The sequence below is a fragment of the Prunus persica genome, chromosome G4 (assembly GCF_000346465.2).
Source record: "Prunus persica cultivar Lovell chromosome G4, Prunus_persica_NCBIv2, whole genome shotgun sequence".
Lineage (NCBI taxonomy): Eukaryota > Viridiplantae > Streptophyta > Magnoliopsida > Rosales > Rosaceae > Prunus > Prunus persica.
In genome coordinates this window covers 3,994,526-4,016,403 of record NC_034012.1, presented here as the reverse complement: position 1 = coordinate 4,016,403, position 21,878 = coordinate 3,994,526, and the positions used below count along the sequence as shown (strand labels likewise).

At 37.1% G+C, this 21,878-nt stretch overlaps 1 protein-coding gene across 1 annotated transcript; it reads right to left on the bottom strand.

Moving 5' to 3' along the window:
* On the bottom strand, positions 7,082-9,633 carry LOC18780686 (probable 9-cis-epoxycarotenoid dioxygenase NCED5, chloroplastic). Its single transcript, XM_020562736.1, has one exon. It carries the CDS (start codon positions 9,451-9,453, stop codon positions 7,600-7,602), a length of 1,854 nt encoding a protein of 617 aa, XP_020418325.1. The 5' UTR covers positions 9,454-9,633; the 3' UTR covers positions 7,082-7,599.

The following is a 21,878-nucleotide window of genomic DNA, read 5'->3' as shown; positions in this document are numbered from 1 at the left end:
TTGATCATTTGGTAGCATTCACTTCCAGATAATTGCTGAAAATAACATTTATAGCAATTGACTAAACTTCTCTTCTTCTTCCTTTTTTTTATCCGTGTTTGCTCTACGATTCTGTTTTCACTACTAGATCATAGTAAATTCTATTTTTCAAATGTTATTGTCACACCTTCACGTAATGTTATAAATTTCATTGTTGTTCTAACATGTTTATTTATTTATTAACTACTAGCACCTAATAAGGTCATAAGTTCAATTCCCCTTCTTCCCATATCTCTTGTATCAAAAATACTATATCTTAAATCTAGAATATATCAATCATATCGTCCGCTCATATTAAAACGAATGTATTAGTAACATTTATGAGAGTATGACACAATCACACTGAAAAATTGAGTCAAGGCTAATTGATTAGGCCATTATATAATGATAGAATAAGCATGTTCACCTGCTTATGGTAAGTGTGGCAGCAGAATACCTACCTGAGCACAACATGTAGAAAGGGTATATATACGTATGAGTCATAGCCTGTGAGCTCGTCCACAATGTTTAACTTGTATCCATTAATTCTTCATTATTGTTATTATAATCTTGCTTTTCCTTCTTCTACGTATGTGTCTATACATATGCACACACAATTTTGAATATATAAAGGGTTGGAAGTCCGCATTGCTAGGATCTGCATTCACTTTTTTCAACAAAACATGCACGTTTTCATAGTTGTAATTGGTAATCACAGTGATGATGATGATGGTGGTTGTGGTGACCAAGATAAAAACATTCACATTCATTGAGTGGAACAAACTATAATAATAGAAGCATATACTCTCATTGGGAGACTTGGGGCCAAAGTTATCGATGTAGAGTATATATGACTGCTTAGACTAATATGTGAATTGCTTGCTCTATAATAATATGTTGAAGTTAAGACATTTAACCTAATATCAATTGGAAAAGGGAGAGAACCAAGATAAAAACATTCGCACTCATGTTTTGAAATAATGAAAACTATAATAATAAAAGCATGTGCGACTGTTCAGCCTGACACGTGAATTGCTTGCTTTGATAACATGTTGAAGTTAAGACATCCAACCCAAAATCAATTCACAACAAGGATGAGAATGAATATTTTGATGTAGGATATATGATTCAATATGATGCAGACCATGTCCATGCAATAGGTTAATAATTGGATACATTGTGAAGAGAGTCCCTCTACGACGAACACATGGCTCTAGTTGATCATGAGTCATCATCATAAACAACCAATTAATTTCCAGGTTCATAGGTTTTGGAAACATGGGGTTCCAATTTTCCTAGACATTATACAAGTTTTGTTTGGGTTCAAGAGGAACTTGGTCCACAAGAGAACCGCGATACCAAATATGTTGCTGATGAATGGATGACGTACATCAATCCATTTGTTTGCAGTGCTGATCAATCTGTTATGTCACACACTGGAAACCTGGAGAGGGAGGGCCATGCTGTAGCCGTCTTCGATTTCAGATAGAAATAATTAACCCTACACATGGCTCAATATTTGCTCGACACGTACCTGGATGTTTGCATATACACATGCTGTCTCTTATTCTCCAAACCATTAGGAATTAGTTTCATTTTTGAAGAAAATATGTATCATGCTGCAGCTGAGGAGGAAGCAGGTGCCAGCTTTATTATTAGGATTAACTACATTTTATTCCCTTTAGGTTTAGGGTCATTATCGAAATGGACTTTGGGGTTTCAATTTCATCATCATTATGAAACCCAACGTTTTTAAATTTGACCAAATTATTCACTTCATCAACTTCACCGTTTGATTTTTTTTTTTGTTAAATTAATGACGTGGCTAGTAGGATAGTCACTTTTATGATGATGTGTAAAAGAAATTTCTTTTATTGTTTTAACATGGTGTGCATAACATATAAAATCAAACGGTGAAGTTGACGGAATGCGTAATTTGAACAGATTTTAAAAAGTTAGGTTTCATAATGATGAAATTAAAACCTCGGAGCCAATTTTGATAATGACCCTAACCTACAGGGAGTAATCCTTATAATCACTATTATTATTTTAAAAAATTGTTATAAGTTCGACTATATGTATATATGTATATATAAGAGCATCCAAGATAAGCTGTGGTTGTGGATGTGGTAGAGATGGATGGATGAAGATGGTGGTGACAGTGCTGCTCGTACTTATGCACTTAATCATGCAATATTATATAATGCCACAGGCTTTTGTGATCTCATGCAAGGCCTAAACTTATGGATGGATGGATGATGATGGTGGTGACAGCGCTGCTCGTGCGTTTCAATTGATGCTTATTAGAATCATAAAAAGAATAAGGCTCACTGTCTCTTATCTTAGTATAATTAACTATATACATAGATATATATAGCTAGCTAGTGATCACTGCACAAGCAATACACACTTTGGTAATACTTTTTTGTTATTTAAATCGGTTCTTCTTGTCCATGGCGGCCATGACTTAAGGATATGGAGGGGTTCACGGGATTAAGGTTTCTTTTCTGAGCTTATTATTTTGCCTTATCCTTTGAAACACATCACAAAAGTTGGGTAATGGAATTGAGTGATGAAGTAACAGTGGCCACTCCCCCACTTCTCTCGATCAGGTCCCCTCCTCTATTGTCAATAAATCATATTGCTACAATACGGGTGATTTTATTGAATCGTATTAGCATATCACGTGATGTATCAAATAACTATGATTTATAACGAGTTCACAATTTCAAATTGAACATGTGTTCCCGTCACACACAAAAACTACTTACTCACTAGTTATCATAATAAGTTTCAGTTGGAGTTAAGGATTCTAATCATTTCCTAATTAAAGTAATAGTAGTAATTAATTAATAAAAGAGGTGGAGCTATATAGGTATAATTGAACATGACATAGGAAAGAGAATTAATTTGCTTTCTTGTTAACTACAATTGAACACGACCACAAGAAAGCTTGATCATTATATTAAGCATAGATTAATGATAATGGTCCTGTTTAAAACATATTTAACTATAAAATAAAGTGTTTATATTATACAATATAATAAAAATATACATCACACAGTTCGTCACAGTCCACAACTCACGACTAATCTGTTCTTTGTTCCACTCCCACTTGGTTAAGTTGAGCTATCTGTCTACTTACGTTCGTTGGAAAGCAGGGACGTGTATGCTGCTGCTACACACACACATACTTGAGTGTGAGAGAGAGAGAGAGAGAGAGAGAGAGAGAGAGAGAGAGAGAGAGAGAGAGAGATTCCAATTATATACTGAGTTTTCAGCCTTATGTGAGGGAAAAGCAACACCTTCCTGCCAATGGCGGCCATTGTCGGTATCATACACGACCACTAGCTTACTTCTTTCTCTTTTTATATTTAGAGCTTTTTCGATTTTCTTCTTCTTTTTATTTGTTTTTCCATGTTTGACCCATATGCCTTATAATTTATTTTTGTGACTCTTTTCTTGGATGCTTCTTCACTAGTTTTCGGCTTCTAGTCCTTGAATCACATGGGTTTCACATGTTCTGCATGTGTGTAGAGGCCAGAAAACGTTCGTTCGAATTTGGTCACTTTCTTGAATTTGAATTCAATTGTCTTTTCTTTCATCAGGATTTAATTGGTATCTTTCTCCATACCGAATACTAGTGACTAAATAAATAATTAGTTTTTCTAATTGTAAATCGAGGGTCATTAATCAAGAGCTGAGCTATCCTTGTGCTTCCATCAGAAAAACCTTGACAATATTTTGTTACTAAATCAAAAGAGGTCTCAAGCTCAATTTTCATCACATTACTCGTATTACATAGCAGAACTAAATAGAGGACTAAAATGGACTGTAGCCCAAGTAGCTTTTTATAAAAAAAAAAATAATAATTATATATATAAATAAAAATAAAACTATACAGATACAACCCATCAAAATATATATTCAAAATTTAGCTAATTCATATTTCCGCTATTGTCGTATTAATAATAAAACCTTGTCGCACTCTATTCATTTTCTGAACAATTTGATTCCATTTGTCATCTTATGTAGAGGCTTGAACTTTTGAGTCACATTTCAAGAAATTTTAAAGTACTTGTTTTTTTCCAAGTTTCTATTCCATTATTAATAATGTTGCAGGTAATAGTGGGGGCCAGAGATCTAATAATATTTCAAAGTATTCTGAAGAGTAGACAATAATATAAAAATAAATAGACAAAAAAGGGTCGTGATTCCCAGTAATTTATTACAAATATATACTTTGTTGTTGTTGGCTTCCAAATCCAAATCCAAATCCTTTTTATTGTTGGCTTGGAAATGGCACACACACTTCCAGTGCACCACTTAAAAATCTTACGACTGACAACACAGCAAGCAGCTAGCTAGGGTTTTGCAGAAGAAGATGGTGATCACTTCATTGCCGACAAAGAAGACAAAATCTTCCCAAGTTTCAAAAGCTATAGCTAGCTTCCATATATACCATACGACTGCTCTGCTGGCCTGGCTAGGGCTAGGGATTATTACCAACAGAGAGACAACAAGCATGTGTCCAAAGTGAAGCCAGTCTTCTTTTTAAAAGTCCACTCATGCATACCACGACAATAACAAATTAATTTACTGCATGCTTCTTTTTTATTCGATCGATTTTACTCCATCATTACAATTTTGACATACAATAAATAAGATACTTGTATTTACAACCATTAATCAAATAATTTTCCCTCTTGATTAAGACGTTTGATTAATGGACTAATTAAAAATGCATATAGTGGAAATCAAATTAGCATCAAATTAGTGGTGCATTTAGTAATAAAAAATTGGAATTAGAATCAAGAACTGAATTCCAATTATGGAGGATTCTTGTGTTTACTTCACATCAAGGAATTAAAAAGTAAGTGGGGCCGACATAAAATCAGGAATTTCAAATTTCCTCACACAATTTTAATAATTTCAAATTTGCCATACTTTAATCCAACAACGAAGACATTTTAGTAATTTGCACTACTCTAACCCAAATTCTATATGGTTTAGTAAACAACTTTAATAGGAATTCAGAATCAAATTCTTCTCAATCAAACTCCTCATCAATTCAATTCTTCTTAATCTAATTATAGATTAATAAACATGTCTCAAGTCTAATTAAGCAAATGGCCACAGCCTATAAGGGAACACAACAATTTTCTTTAACTAAATTAAAAAAATGGGGCAAGAACAGTCATAATTAATGCCACAGTCCCACATCCAATTACAAAACAAAACATCTTTGACATTATAAGGAACTGGGGATGTTGAGAAAAACATAACATTTGAATAATGGCTAACCACCCTGCTGCTCGTGTCCCCAATATCTGTCTTTCATGAGTGTGATCGTGATAGAAGGGAGAGAGACTTTGTGCATATAATATAAAATGGCTCATGCTTTTTGTGTGGGGATTTTTAGTTTGTATTACGGTCGGTCGAGTTTTCTTCATTAGGTGACAAAGTCTCCCCTGCAGCATCCATCATCCGTATGATTAATTTATTCACATGTACGGTAAAATTTCGAATAAATTGACCGTGAATTTGAATTGCACGTTTATATAAAAATTAATTTATTCAATTATTCAAATGTGTTTATAATGCACCTCACCACTCACTCACTTATAGTATTTGGAAGTGCATCGATGCGTCATAACAGCACTAGCTAGTAACACCATTTTCAGTTTCCTCATAATAAGGTACTATTATCCGTAGCTAATTATTAAGAGTTCGTTTTCAAGCAATTAGAAGAAGGGCAACCATCCATATATATATATATATATATATATATTATGTGGACGCTTTATATTTTGTACTATTTCTCTTTACTTTTTTGTCTATTTACAATATCATCTACACGATAATAACGTACAGACATTCAAATAAGAGAATAACGTACGAACATTCAAATCTATCACTATTGAAAATGGACTAAGAAAAGTCATCTTTTACTTTTATATATATATATAGAAAAGTAAAAGATGACCTTTCTTAGTCCATTTCCAATAGTAATAGATTTGAAAGCAAAGACAGGAACTTTTAGACAAAACCTCTCTATGATAAAGTTAAGTGGGACTTTTTGTTCCCCCACCCCCACTTTGATGTAACTTTCATTGCCCATAAACATCTTTTGCAAAGTTATGGCTCCCATTGATTCTCCGGCAAAATATGAATAAAATGCCTATTGAAAAAAACAAATTATATATATATATATATAATAAAATGACCCTAGCTATATGCATAATTTCTGTATTTAAATAAAGGAATTAATAGAGCTGCATGTGGGGTTTCACTATCACCACTTTCCACAGGGTAAGTGAACATATGTGCAAATACAGAAACTATTCAATACGTATCCGTGGAGGACCATGTTATCAACGTCATGTGGTCATCGTCCTTATAATACAACAACAGTACAATTAAAAGGAAACAACAATACAAAATTGTTTTAACTTGGTAATAATTTGACATACGATGTGGTTTATTATATGTATCAATCACTAATTATTATCTATCGCGTACGCATGAGTTACCAGCGAGAATTCACGTTGTACGTTATCTTATCAGATACAAGATATTTTTTGTAATGTATCATTAGTTGTCTTGCAAACCCGATAATCATTGATCCATGTTAGTCATAGGAATCATGTTCGAAGATTTGGTTTTTAGCCAATAATTAGATTACGTTGTGTGGACTAGATTGCAAGAGTTCTTCCATGAAAGCTAATTATGTTCGAATGGGATTAAGAGAAGCCATGCAGAAACTAAGCAATTCCATCATATCCTTCTTACCTCCTCTCTCTCCTCTGCTCTTGCCCAAAGGTTAGGCGTTGATGTTGGCTTCGACCGTGGTTAATTGGTCGGGGGAAAAGGCCAAAAAAGCTTTGGAACCGACCGTTGGGTTGGTGGGTATTTCGGGCTTTGTGCTGACAATAAATTCAAAATGTTCCCGGGCTGCCCGGTTCAACTCGGGTAAACCCTGAAGTAAAAGTCATTGGAATTGCAAATGAAACATGAACAGTGTCCACAATTGGTCAACCTAATTATTGTCGGTCGGATACAATTTGCAAAAGTAAGAATCATATATATATGTACAAAACGCCAACCATGTTACGTAAAACTGTAAATTTCTTACTCCTTTACAACAGAGCAAAAGCTGAGAGAGGAGAGAGGAGAGAGGAGAGAGGAGAGAGGAGAGAGAGAGATCTTCTCCATTAATATAATATTACACTGAAAGAAGAAGAAGAAGAAGAAACATAAACTTCGACCAAAAAAAGAAAAAGAAACATAAACCAGCTGAGCTCGCAAAAGCTACCTACAGTCCAAAAGCTACAAGCTGGTTCATGACGATCAAAAAAAGTTACAGTCACCAAAACAAAGAAGACTGTAAAAAAAAAAAGTTACAAGCTAAGCTACAGCCTAACAAAAACAAAAAAGTTGTTAGGGTTTTAAATATTCCAGGAGAAATCCCGGGGACCATTTCTCTCTCTACCATCCCTCTGGTAATTTTCTCCCTTCCTATTTTCGCCGCCACCACCAACAGCAGCAAAACCACCAAGCACTATTAAACAGTCGGCTAGGCTATGCCTGATTTGCCAAGTCCTTTGATTCTATAAACGTCCCATGAAATCCGTACGGGACCCTTGATGGTAATTTCACCGTCGCTTCCAGTTTCAAATTTACCGCATTCACAATCTGGAGCTCCGATTTCCAAGTTTTTTCATCGTGCACAAAAGTCATTATGTACCCGTCGTCCTCCGATGAACCCAATTCCGCATTCGGGACAAAAAACGGCTCGCCGCCGTACTTTTTATCACCGTATATAAATTTTTTTACCTCTCCGGTAGAAACATCCACCTTCGCGAAGCCCGACACTTTCGGCCACGGCTCCGCAATTGCGAGGTACGCGAACCGGGTTTTCCTCCCGAGCCGGTTCCGGTTCACCATTCCCGCCTCCAAATTCACATGCTCCGATTCCGACAGAATCGCCCTCCGTGTCGACTCGCCGGTTTTCAAATTGAGCCTGATTTCGGACAGCACGCTCTTGAGGCTCTCGTCGCATTCATTGAAGATGGAGTCCGGCGGCGTCATGCAGGACCCGATCACGACAACCTCGTCTGACTCGGGCTCCTCCCACGCGTTCCACAGGTGGAAGCAGAACGTGTCGGGGGAGTCCACCCACACCAGGTCGTCAGCGTTTTTGGCATTCTTCTTGAGAATTCCGAATCTCGACATCTTGTCCTTGTCGTAGATCACGGGGGAGCCTCCCGTGATCATCTCCTGCAGCTTGAACACCACCTGCTGGTCCGGGATTACCACGTAATTTTCTGTGATCGCAAAGTCGTGCATCATGGTGGGCCCCGCTAGGGGGATTTCGACGTCTGGGGATTTTGTGCCGTCTGGAGAGACTTGGAAGTACTTGAGATACGGTTTCTGAACGACGTCGTAGCTGAGGGCGAAGAGGGAGCCGGATTCCGGGTCGACCTTCGGGTGGGCGATCATTGTGGACCCCAGCTGGCTGTTGAAATCGTAACGACCGACCGTTTCGAGGTCGCCGGATTTCGTGACTCGCACCTGGTACGGCAAGTCGTCCTCCGACATGGCCAGCAGCCTGTCGTTGTGATAGACCAGACCGGCGTTCGCGACGCCAGTGCCGTGGTTTTTGTCGACGAGGCCTAAAACCCCACGTGCGTAAAATAAGAGGAGGCGGGCGATGCCGGAGTGTCCGTGGAGCTCGCCGATGGCCTTGGGGAAAACGGGTCGCCCGAACTCGCGTTCTTGGACGAGTCTCTGGGTTTCGGTGAACCGGCAGGCGTAACTGGCCGACCCGGAGTCTATGGTGACGGCGTGCACCATGCCGTCACCGTCGAACAAGTGGTGGCCGGCGACAGGCTCAAATAAAGGGTTGGCGCCGTTACGGACGTAGACGCCGTTAATGCATTCTGGGATGGTGCCGGTTATGGGTAGGGAGTGGCGGACAGGTTGCTCCGGCACGGGAGCGTAGTTTCCGGTGATTTGGACTCGTGGGTCAGAGGTTTTGGGAAGTGGGTTTTGGCGCTCGCGGGAGACCAAGGCGCCTTCGACCATGTCTATGGCCATGGCTGCCGCTTTCTGTAGTAAATTCCACTGTGGAGGTTGGTGATGATGGTGGGTGCTGTTGTTGGGTTTTGGAGAAGTGGCTTCCTTGGTAATAATTGGTCGATTATAAGGTTGGTTTGGGAAGTGAAGAACCGAGGGAGATTGTAAAGCACAGTGAATGCTGGTGGTTCTGCGAGTTGCTGCTTTGGGGTGTGTTTTTCTCAAGGAGATGGACCTTTTTGGGAAGCCCATAGGATCCACTAGAGAAGAAGAGGAGGAAGAGAGGAGAGTGTGAGGCATTTGGGCTGTAGAGGTAGCCCAACTATTAGAGTTGGGTGCTTTTCCAAGAGCAGCCATAGCTGTGTTGTGTATGTATGTATGCACGCAACGTGTTTGTGTTTTTGCTTCAGATAAAGATTTGCTCTCTCGGATTCGAATTTTGAAGAAGCGAAGAGAAGAAAGAGAGAAAGAGAAAGCGAGAGAGGGAGGGAGTGAGGTCTGGGGGAGAAAGGAAGAGGAAATGTGGAGTATAAATAGAGTTGTGGAGAGGGAGGTTAAAAGAAGAAGTGTTCGCTTGTGAGGGAGGGAGGGTCCAGTCCACCTCAGACATCTTGAGAGAAGGCCACGTATAGTGTTGGATTGGTGGAAAGGGCAATTGGGGATTGACATTCGAGAGAGGGTCCAATCCCAATTTTATTTTTATTTTTATTTTCCAAACAAAAAGAAAAATATTATATTAAAAAAACATTGTAATATAATTGGATGGGGTTTTGGAATTAGGAACCAATAAAAAAATAAGACCAAACATTATATATACATACCCACAAAAATAGCAAAAAATAGTGTGAGAAACACATAAATGGAGATAGTGAGCAGTAGTCATCTCCACTCCATGTCCAAGTGATGCCCTTTTTTTTATGCAACTCCGCGTACCTCCCTCTTGAGGACTCATGAGTCATATGGTTGGTTTGGTTACCCTACCCCACGTGGCCGTTTTCTGCTCTCTTTCCACCATTAAAATCTTGGTCAAATCACTTGCCCCCCACATTTCTCCCCCACATCACACGCATATATACATTTCTTCTTATATACGGACGTCATGATGTCATTCTCACGTTTTAACGTTATTATTGTATAGATGCTATTATAATATAGAGAAAAGTAAAGATAGTAAGTAAAAAATATACGGTATCCACATAATAATAACGTCCCAACGTCTGCATAAAAGAAAATCTATACATATAATATATATTATAAATCTAAAAATAATGTTAAGGATGCCACATTTTAGATTACATTAGTTAAAGAATATAAAGTGATTGTTGATATGTTATCTAAACAATCAGTCATAACAACAACTACACAAGTTAATTAATGACTCGTTTAGAGTAGTGTTTTCTAAGAAAGAACGCATGATGATAAGTGTTTTTGCTATAATTGCTTTTATTAGTAAAACAACATAAACTTCATTAAAAAATGTCGGTACTTTTCTATAAACATTTAAAAGTGTTTATTAAAGAAGAACTATCCCCACTAAAAAGTGATTTATTACTACTTCGAAAAATACTGCCAAACAAACCCCAAACTACTACGATTTCTTTAGCATTTTTCACTACCCATTGTCGATGAACATGTTATGAATATGAGGGCTGTCATGGTCTATTTCATGCTCTGTATCAACATCCATGGCCCCTTATATATGTGACTAGCACGTCCCAGCTACCCATTTTCTTGTTATTTATGTTGTGCCCATTGATTTAATTCAATACTTTCTTTTTGTCATACATATCATATAGTTTTTGTTTCTTTACATTTTAAAATCCCAACCGAATTGCCAATATGGGTTGGTTCAGTTGATAAAGCGCGAGCTGTGCATTGAGTCCCAACCAAGTTCGATACCCATTACTAGCAGGCCCATGTTGATGGTTAATCTAGAAAATGTCCTGTGTAATTACCAATCATCTGCCTAATTAATATGATTAACACCTTATTTTTTCTTTATTAAAATATACTTCATTGATTTAATTGATGTGACATATGATATAGACATATCACATGGGTAGTATACAAATGTGGGCTGATGCTAGATAATGGCATTAATTGATGAAATGAAGGTGGGTAATTTGGTGGCTGGTTTTGTATTTTAGGAATTTGTGTATATATATATATATATATATATATATATTCTGGTTGCTGTCCAATATCTAAGCCACCGGAGGCACTGTCGAGGGCCACCGGACAAAGATGGCTGATGGTACTTCACTTCATCTCTCCACTCTTCATTGGATTAATGTAAGCTACTTTAATATGGTTTGTTTTTTTCTTTTCTTTTTCGCTCTTGGAGAAGACATATATGTATCAAACTTCAAACCTAACCTGGCTAAAGTGGGGACTGTCTTCTTTAATTAATAATTTCTTTTCTTTTTGACTGAATTATAATTAATAATTGAAGCAATTTACATATAATTTCTAATGAAGCTTGAACTCTATTAGCTATTAAGGTATCCTAGGGGGCAATCATATATTCTAATACTTATGAAATCTCCTTCCTAAATAAATATGACCAAGATCAATAACTAAGTGTATATATATATATATATAGTTAATTACTTGTTGGAGGAGTGAAAAAAGCTCTTTATTTGCAGTTTAGAGATCTCAGGTTCGAATCCCATAACACCTTGATAGTGTATGTGAGAAACTCCATTTCCGTAATTCAAACTATCATTTGTGCTCAAAAACAAAAAGTATATATATATATAGTTAACTTTTTCTGAAATGGAAGTAAAATTAAGTTTGAATTTTTGGTGCAAGATGCGAGGTTTAAAATTAGTACATCGATCCGTCCAAGAGAACATAAATCAAAGTGACTGGGACACATCTGAAAGACAATATCAGATGGGGTCAGCGACAAACACCATTGGTGAAATCAATGATGAAAATGGTGAGCAATTGCATGGCAATCCTAGTAAACTCCAACATACAAGTTGCAAAAAAGTTAATAGTACAAGATCATTATTATTTTAATTATATATATATTTTGCATTAAAACAAATAAAGTCTTCCAAATTCAGAGATTGCTAAATATGCCAGTATATATGCATATGTTTATATATAAATGAATGGCTGTTACTGGTTAAAACAAGTCGAAGCCAATGAAGGAAAATGTAGCGGTCTACTTGTGAAAAGCCATGACATTTGTTTGGCCATATATATAGGAGGCCTTGTCCCCAGCTAGCTCATGTGGATCTGATTGGCTTTGACAATGACAAACCACCCAATTACTTGCTTCACAAATCAGGGACAAATGGTACCACAGCACAGCTTGGAGAAGCAATTAATGGTTTCCATGTGATCGCTAGAAGTTGTAGCTTTGCAAACAGAAGATGAAAATGGAGTCATTAGGGTTTCACAGAATGACTTAGGTGATTGAAAATAATGGTGTTTCGTAACCATCCTAATTTATATTTTAGACGTTGTAAGCTAGTGATACTTTCGACTACTGGACTCTAATCGAAAAATCAATCTGATTTATTTCATACCCTACATATATTGGATTTTAACTTGGGCCAACAACAACAACAACAAAATGGTTTTCACACTCGTTCAAACAATGGAAAGCTATTGAAGGAAAATGTTGCAATCCACTTGTAAAACGACATGACATTTTAACCTTCATTGGCCATGTCCAGAGCTCATCTGATTGGCCTTGAGATAATGACGAACCAGACCAATTGCTTCACAATACAGGGACAAAGGTACTTCTACTACAGCACGTGGTGATCACAGCTACCGACCTTGGAGGCAATGAATTGTTAATTTTATATTCGGTTTTGGTATTTAAACAAAGTGGACACTAACCCTGATTTTGGAAAGAGGAAGAGAAATTAATCAAACTCTTTGCTTTCGGTTTTACGCAGTAGTAGTGTGGATCAAATTATTTTTTTAGTGATTGATTTGAGGAGCACCATCTTGGATAAGGCTTTACGCGTATGTTTAAAGATTAATTAGTTGAGTGGATTAGCCATAATCACTAAAAGCTTAAGATAACTAAGTTTGCGATCAATAAAGCCGGACAAATCACATGTTAGCACTCGAAAGTTTAATTAATTAAACCGTATAAAACCCCTTATTATAATTATAACATGGATCAATAATGAGTTAATGGTTGGGGTTAAAGCTCAGAAACATGATTATATCAAATCAAGAAGTTGGTTATTGTGGTAGTTAGCAGTTGGCACATGGAATGCACAATGATCACCAAGAAAAGATCTTGCAAAGAACCAAGAACATGCAGCATTAATTCAGATTTAAGAAAGTGGTCTCAAATGATGACAAGTTAACAATATTATTTAAGATGTGCAATGCAAATATGATTCCAAAGCAAGTAAAAGGAAACAATAATTTAAAGAAAAGAAAAGAAAAGAAAAGAAGGAAAGTTGAGAAATAAATAATTATATAGCAATCAAGAATTCGGTTGTTGTTGCTAGAAATATATGTGGTAGCTTGAATTTAATTAAATGAAACTTGATAAGGAAATATACGATAATAATATATAACTAATAACTTTGTTTTTTATTTATTTATAAATATTATTAATAAAAAATGATAGAAGTTTATTAGATGAAACAGACAAGAGAGCCATTACAATAGTAGTACGACAGATATGGACAAAACTTTTCCCAATCTGAATCAATCAACAAGTGAAAACGATTTAGGAAGAATCACTCCCAAAAAAAAGTGCATATAATTGTTTGGTTTAGATTGTATATATTAAGCATGCAAGAGTGTTTGGTTTCATTACTTCCACGTGCACACATGGCTGCCCATGTGTACACCCACATTAGACATATGACCTCTAGTTAATTTGTTTAGAAATTTTCGTAACTTAAGTGCGGTGTGACAGTCATACTAAAAATTTATTAAACAATCAGTGACTAAAAATTTATTAAACAATCAGTGACGTGGTAGATAACATGATTAATGCTCTCCTACATTAATAAATGTATCTAATCCTTTTGTTTCCTTTTCATTAGTAACCAACAATTAAGGAATACTCAAGTCTAATTGGCTATGGTGTTGAATGAAATGCCATGTTAATTATTGTATAAATAAAGTGGGATAATGAAGATTGACTACTTTAAAAAGTTAATGTCGGCCTAACTACAAAGATTAACATTTATTAGTAAGTTTTATTAATATATTGGAAAGCAAGAAAAGTCCCTTGCCTTTTGACACAACCCCTTCTGGTTTTCCCTAACTTCTTTTTCTAAATAGTTTGGCAGGTAGAGATTATGCAAATCAAAGTTTAGGTATGTGGAGAATACTTGCCCAATGCCTGCCAAACTCTCTTTTTCCAAACTTTTTGATTTATTTATAGAAATTTCTTCCACAGAAAGCTCACTGGAGCACAGTGTATGCATATTGGGATGCAAATCATGTGGTCCTCTCTTGCTCTTTGTTTCAATACTGATATAGAATATAATTGGTGATTGGCGATTGCAAGAAGATGGTCCACACATGGACCTCTATAAATAATTAACAGATTCCCCAACCGATCTGACTGATCGGAAATAAACTACCAACTGCCAAGACCTACCTAACTACACCTCTTTCTTTTGAATTTATTAAGTAATTAACTAAATAGTTACTTAACTATAATATACAATTATTGCCATACCAGTAATCTTCCTTTTTAGTCTCTCTCTCTCTCTCTCTCCCCTTTTGACCGAGAGAGAGAGAGAAGATTGAAGTTGGTAGCACATCACATGGGATGTATAATGCATGGAATATAGGGGGAGAAGTGGTTAGACATTTGATGATCTCAATTAAGAAGAGCATCTTTAATTTGATGTTGTTTTGCAAATTGTCAAATCTAATTAGTCTAATTAACTTTTCCAATTAATTATTATAGGAGGACTGATTGCAACACAAAATATTCCAATGATATATTTGCCAGATTCTCTGTCTGTAGGTGTGTTCGAGCAAATCACGTATTCTATATATATATTTCAAGAGTTTCGTACGTTATTCTTTAGCCATATATATGTTACTTTTCCACCACCCCTCTCTTCATAAAAGTGCTTAGCCTTCTCGATCAGTTTGCTAAATTTCCACTCCAACCACTTTTCTTTTTCTTTCTTGCTTGTCTTGTGCATAATTAGTCTACTCAATTAGGTTTTTATTCGTCGTGGTGCATGAACCACACCAATGGTATCTGACTATCTGGGATTCTGGGAACCACAAATCTTAAACTGGGAGCTATTCTATTGCTCTCTTCAATTAAAAAGCATCCACCAATATTCAATGTATAGGCCAGTAGTCGTTAGAAGTCACAAACCAGTCAGCTAGGTCCTATATATATCGATATCGGTAATGCTTTAATTTGTCCGACTTATATTACGAAATAAATATTTATATTGTCAGACTGAACAAAATGCATTAATTCCGGGACAATACTAATGCATCTTTTGGGGTCAAAATCCCATCTCATTTCCTAGAGAGAATCAGTCGGTGAAAATGGTGCAATTATGTAATATCCTGCATGGGGGGTTTATTGTGCAATGAATTGACCAAAATTTTCAGGAGAAAAGTGGTGATCATATAAGTTGTGTTATTGCCTGCCAAGTTGAATGGACAAACAAAGTGTTGTTGGATGGTTTTCCATTTGCAATTGGACCCGAGGATTGTGGAGAAACCAAGTTGCGCATACGTCAAACGAATCCCACATCAACATCTTATGTGGCTTCGACCAAACAAAAAACAACTATTATGTGGTGTGGCTACAGGCTACAGGCTACAGCATATTATATTATATTATAACTGGCAAAAGCAGTGGCAAGCCACACGCAACAAGCCCTAGGGGGCAGGCCAGCCACATATATAATCCTAAATTAAACTCCATGTCACTTGTCTTGCTGTCACCACCCAGAATGAGATAGTCCTCTCTCCACTTGCACACCCTTTCCTTCCTGTAAACTCATCAATAATCCAGGTCATATTTCCATTTTATACCTCCCGTGTACATGTCGATTTTCCATTTTCTACAAGTAGTTTTGGGAAAAAAAATTCATTAATTACTTTGTCAAATCAAATTAAGTAATTATAAGCTTATAGCTATGTCAGAACATTTGATGTGATGTGAATGACAATAGATCGTGTCGTGTTATGATATATACTTGTCAAGAATGCTCTATCTAAATTCGATTCGTTTAATAAACATGTTGTGTATGTTTGATCCGCTAATTTCTCGTGTGGTTAACGAGTCGTGTATCAAATTGACACGCTAAGTGGTAGAAACTAAAATACATTTTAAAAAAATAGAAAAATGAGGAATAAATAAAGAAACACGTTAGCAGGTTGACCCGCCATGATTTGTTTTTTAAAATGAGTTATATAAATATTTTAGCGGGTTGATGGATTGATCCGAAATCCATCAATTTATTAAACAGATCATGATAAATTTACCCAAAAATTTAATCATGCTGATTTTGAGTCTTCTCGAAAATTGCCATGATTGCAATGAAAATTGGGGTAGTGGATACTTTATGAGGAAAAAAACAATGGACAAATTAATTGTGTCGACATTGGTTTCCATGGCATTGTCTTTTTCATCTTTTCACGTTGAAAACTACGGTTAATATTGTGTGACATTTAAATTGCCATATGAATTTAATGGCCTTGTGAGAGGCCATGCTCAAAATGCCAAAGGAATGTTTTGCTTCTTTTTAATAAAGTAAAAGTGGAGTCGGTGTAGATTGTCCTATATCCATTGTATATCATAGAACATGTCCAGCTGAATTCATGTCTAAAGCTTAGAGGTCATGCATGCATATGCACACCTTTTTGCATGGACTCCAGGTTTTGCAAAGAATAAGGTTAATGGGTGATACACTTAATTAACAAGCAAATTATTTGGAGCATAAAATTCCAACTCCTGAAATCTTCGCTTGCATACAATGAGGGAGGGGGTATCTATAAGAAAACACTACGTGGCTGGATCGAGTTAGCAAGAATTCAAGAAGATTATTATAGTATAGTTTAGAATAATTTGTTTGTTGGTGAGTTAATTGGTCTTATGTAGACATTGAAATCTTGAGCTCAAAGTCTCATGTTCAATGTTTCTCTCCCACGATCAACTATCATTCCATTATGCTTGTCTTTAGTCACAACGAGGCACAAGACATGTTTGTCGTGGTAGGCCTTGGCCATCAAGTCCCACTATAATCTCATGATTTTATTCACTTTCGATCATGAAAAGAAAATGGAAAAACTATGTCGCTTGATTGTAGCTCTACTTTCTCAAATTTAGCCGTGCTAATGGACACATTTCTTGAGGAGAGTAATTTTAGCTCGCACAAAATTAAACTAATATTTTAGGTCATTCAAATGCATATCTAGTTGTATATGATGATCAAGATGAGGAGGCACTAGTAATACTGAGTAGGAGAGCAGGAAAGGGCACATCATAGAAGGTGAGATTGACATCCATTTAGTAAGGGAGGTGACCATTTACCAGACATGTCACAATGTATCTGGCTAGAATCAGTTTATACAAACCCTAACTTATCTCTTTATATATCACATTACCTTTCAAACAAGTATATATATTCACTCAAGCATCGCAGAATATAAATTGGTCACATTGAGTAGAAAGTTGAACTAAATTTAGATATTAATACAACTTATCATCTTTATCATGAAATTATATTGCCCCTACCATACGCAACATTGCCTGCGAATTTCGAGCTCAAATTGATGCATGGATCGGTAAAAATCAAGTTTGAAAGGACGTTTTTTTGTATTAATTGTAAACATGATTTGAATGCAAAATAAATATCCATATATGGTGTGGTGACAAATCACTTCTAAAGTCATGTCCAAGTTTTCAACCAGATTGTGATGCCTGGAAAACAAAATACAAACACAAATTAGGCAGTGTTTGTGTTAAGAACAAACTTAGCTCTATCATGTGATCACCTTTATTAGGGCACTTGGCTGCTTTGATGGGCTCAACTCAAGTGCCAACCAATAGCCTAACTTTGGCCCTAGTTTGGTCTTGGAGTAACTGAAACAAACAAACTATTGCTCTGATCGAACACAACATAACAAGAAGCACAAGCCACCAAGAAGCAACTTGTGTCCATGGGCCTACCCTAGTTGGACAAACTTGAAGCATTTTGAACCACTAAAAAGACCCATTCGTCCTACACCCAAAACTCTTTTTCCCTTCTGAATCCAATTGGAACGTATGGTTGGCTTCATCCCTATGTAGGTTCATGTTAATCTCACTCTCACCAACAATATATGCCAATTGAAAACATGAACTTAGCCAAGTTGGTTAAAATGGATGTGCTTCTCATTCTGTACTCGAGTTCAAATCTCCCTTTCGGTAGTTTAGATTAGTTTAAAGTAGATTATCGCTTGTATAAAAACAAAAAATAAATACTAATTATTAGAGGGCATGTTGCACATTTTGGGTTGGTTTGTATTGTATGGTTCATGTTTTTGGTGATTTGAGAGGCTTTTAGATACCTCGTGAAGCAAATATACAAGAAGCAACTAAAGTAAAATACACATGAAAGTTAGTCTAAAGGTTTTGTTTTCCCAACTTATTTTGGGATCAAATTGAGGTCGATTGAATCACTTGGGGTTAGTCCAAGTGATGAGGAAGAATAAGGTAATGAGTTAGGTTCGATCCCCCTCCAATGTAACCAACAAAACTGAGTTCATATATATTAGTGAGAATGAGGGTGTGTTGAGTAATTTTATAAGTTCCCCCATATGGGCCCATTTCTTATGTATCTCCAAAGGGACCCTCAGCAGACATAAATTTTAAAAAATCAAGAGAAATTAATTTTCTCTTATAAAAATATTGAAATTGTTGTAAATAATAAGGTGGAGCCCACCACTTGTTGGATGGAGCTTTACCTACTCCACCACTTGTTGGATGGAGCTCTGCCTACAAAAGGGTGTGAACCCTTCATTGTAAAGATACACAGAAATATGAACACAGAACACATATACAGAAATGAATGAGAAAACATCTACTTTCTCTCTCTCTCTCAATTTTCTCTCAATTTCCTCTTGATTTATAACACGTTATCAGCACGAATTCGCTCAAACAATACCAGCTGAATTCTCTGATGAAACCCAGATCTCTCATTCCATCCATCTCTGCTGCTCCACTGCTTCAAAATAACCCCACTGAAACAAGAACAAAAGAAAAATAAAATTAGCTAGCCAGAGACTCAGAGCAGACCAAATTATTTGGCTATGGCATCTCTGGCAACCTTAGCAGCTGTTCAACCAGCTTCTTCTTATCACACTCACTCTACTACTCTACACACCCACATGGCCATCTTCTGCTGCCGCCCCCCAAAACAGAGCAGAGCAGAGCAAACAAACACAAAACAGAAGCATAGAAACTAGAGATCATGGGGAGGCTTGCACCATTGTCAGAAGAGCCCAACATCAACGAAGAAGAAGAGGCCACAAACCGATCAAGCAAAGGCATTCTGCGCAGCACTCAGACATGGAGGAACTGGATCAAAACCCACCTCCCCTCCCTTGCGCTCTTCAACAAGAGCCCAACTCCGGCTCGCTCGATTCGGGCACCAATCTCCATTACGACGATATGCTCTGTGGCACGAAGCAAGGAGGACGGAACAGAAGGTCCACGACATAATGGACGCCGCTCGAAAGCGAGCTCAACGACGTGCCGTTTTCCTGGCCAAGCGCCGCGGCGACCCGCAGCAATCGATCCAAGTCGCCGGACCCAAACCTCTCCAGGACTACGAACTCTTCGATCAGATCGGGTCGGTAGGACCGAGTCTTGTCTGGAAGCTGTACTCGGCCAAGGCTGCTCGTGACAAAAGGGGAGCTGTACCTGAATCTCTATTGGGCCACCTCAGTGCCTCCTGATTCTTCAGCTCCTTCGAAACTCATCAAGCCAAGATGATGACTTTGACGATTTTAATGGTTTCAGCGCAGTACCTGGGTACAGAGAACCCACCGCCATTGTTAGCGTCTGATTGGGTCAGAGTCTTAGCGAAAGATGCTGGCTTTTCTTGTTTTTCAGACCCATCAGCCTCCCTCAGAATCCCATCTCTCATTCTCTGTAGAGTGGCCTCCATCAAATTCATGGCGGACCCAGAAACCGACGAGGTCTTCGCCAAGATTAAGCTAAACCCAATTGAAAACAACGAGCCTTATGCCTCGATTTTTAAGTGTTTTGCGGCAGCGGAAACCGGCCGGCCATGGTGGCATCAGAGTCAAAGAGAACCGCAAACCGCGGCATGAGGCACTTGATTACCTTGGTGAAAACAAGACCCAGACCGAGGACTTTGTCGATGGTAGATCTGATGAGAGAATCCACCCCTTGCTTCTCAGTGCTCAACAAAAGCAAATGATCACGCAGCAATGATGAAAGCAAAAGAAAAATAACATAAAATAAAAAGATGCTTCAGCACTGCAAAACCCACCGACCCACCGAAAGAAAGAATAATAAATAGCGATAAGATCTCTGCTCCCTGATCTTCCCTATTATTTCCTATTATATTTATCTGCTTTTCTATTACTAACCATTAACAAAATGGACCCTTGGTAATACTAAACATATTATCAGTGGGAGACCGTTATTAATACTAACATTTTCTTTATTTTATTCGGTGGTGGTTTTAACCCCTTTATTTATTTTATTTACTGTATGGTATAGGTTTATTACCCATACAACAGATTTATTTAAAAGGGTGGTGCGGGTTTATCGTCCACGCCTTTACTTTCATTTAAATGTATGGAGCAGAATTAGTGCCCATACAAGCACGTTTACTTTACGAATTTAATTTACCGCACATTTAATTTTATTTAAAGTATGGTGCGGGATTAATGTCCATACAGCAAGCAATTTAATTTATGAATTTAATTTACTGCACATTTACATTTATTTAAAAGGGTGGTGCGGGTTTATCGTCCACGCCTTTACTTTTATTTAAATGTATGGTGCGGGTTTATCGTCCATACCAGTAATTTATTTACCAGCAATTTATTTTATGGATTAAATGTGCTGTATGATGAGTTTTTTTTTACAGTATACAGATCAGGACCAGAAGTTCCTTGATCCTCATCATACAAATTACATCAGGACTTGAATGATGAGTTTTTTTACAGTATACAGATCAGGACCAGAAGTTCCTTGATCCTCATCATACAATTACATCAGGACTTGAAGATCCTTGATAATGATATTAATATGAGAGTTGACAGTCTCTCCGGTACTATTTTTGTAAACATATGATTGGACTTGAGGGTCCTTGATCCCTGACATGTAAATAAGGACCTGGGGTTCCTTAATGATGTAACAGTACCGTATTGGTTCATAATGCCGTACACATAGATGATAACTGTACTGGCAAATGTACTGTATATAAATAGTGCCGTATATATGAATAGTGACGTATACATAAATATTAAACATTTTGGGTAAACCGTCACTATATTCAAAAGGGAACCTGCTGTTCCTTAAACTCATGGATGAGCAATTAAATGAGATGCCAGAAGTTCCTCAAAATATGGACAATTATGTAAGGACTTGATGTCCAGAAATATGTACAGAAAATTGTAAAAATGTCCATACCATGAGAATATGTGATTTTGGCCCGAAGTTCAAAATCTAAGGGGATTGAATGTCCATACCATGAGAATATGTGATTTTGGCCTGAAGTTCAAAATCTAACAGTGTTGAGAACCTGAAGTTCCAACAATTAAATGGACAACTCTTGAGGTAC

What these genes read in the sequence shown, in the direction of transcription:
- LOC18780686 (XM_020562736.1), bottom strand. Translation starts at nt 9,453, where the DNA reads ATGGCTGCTCTTGGAAAAGCACCCAACTCTAATAGTTGGGCTACCTCT.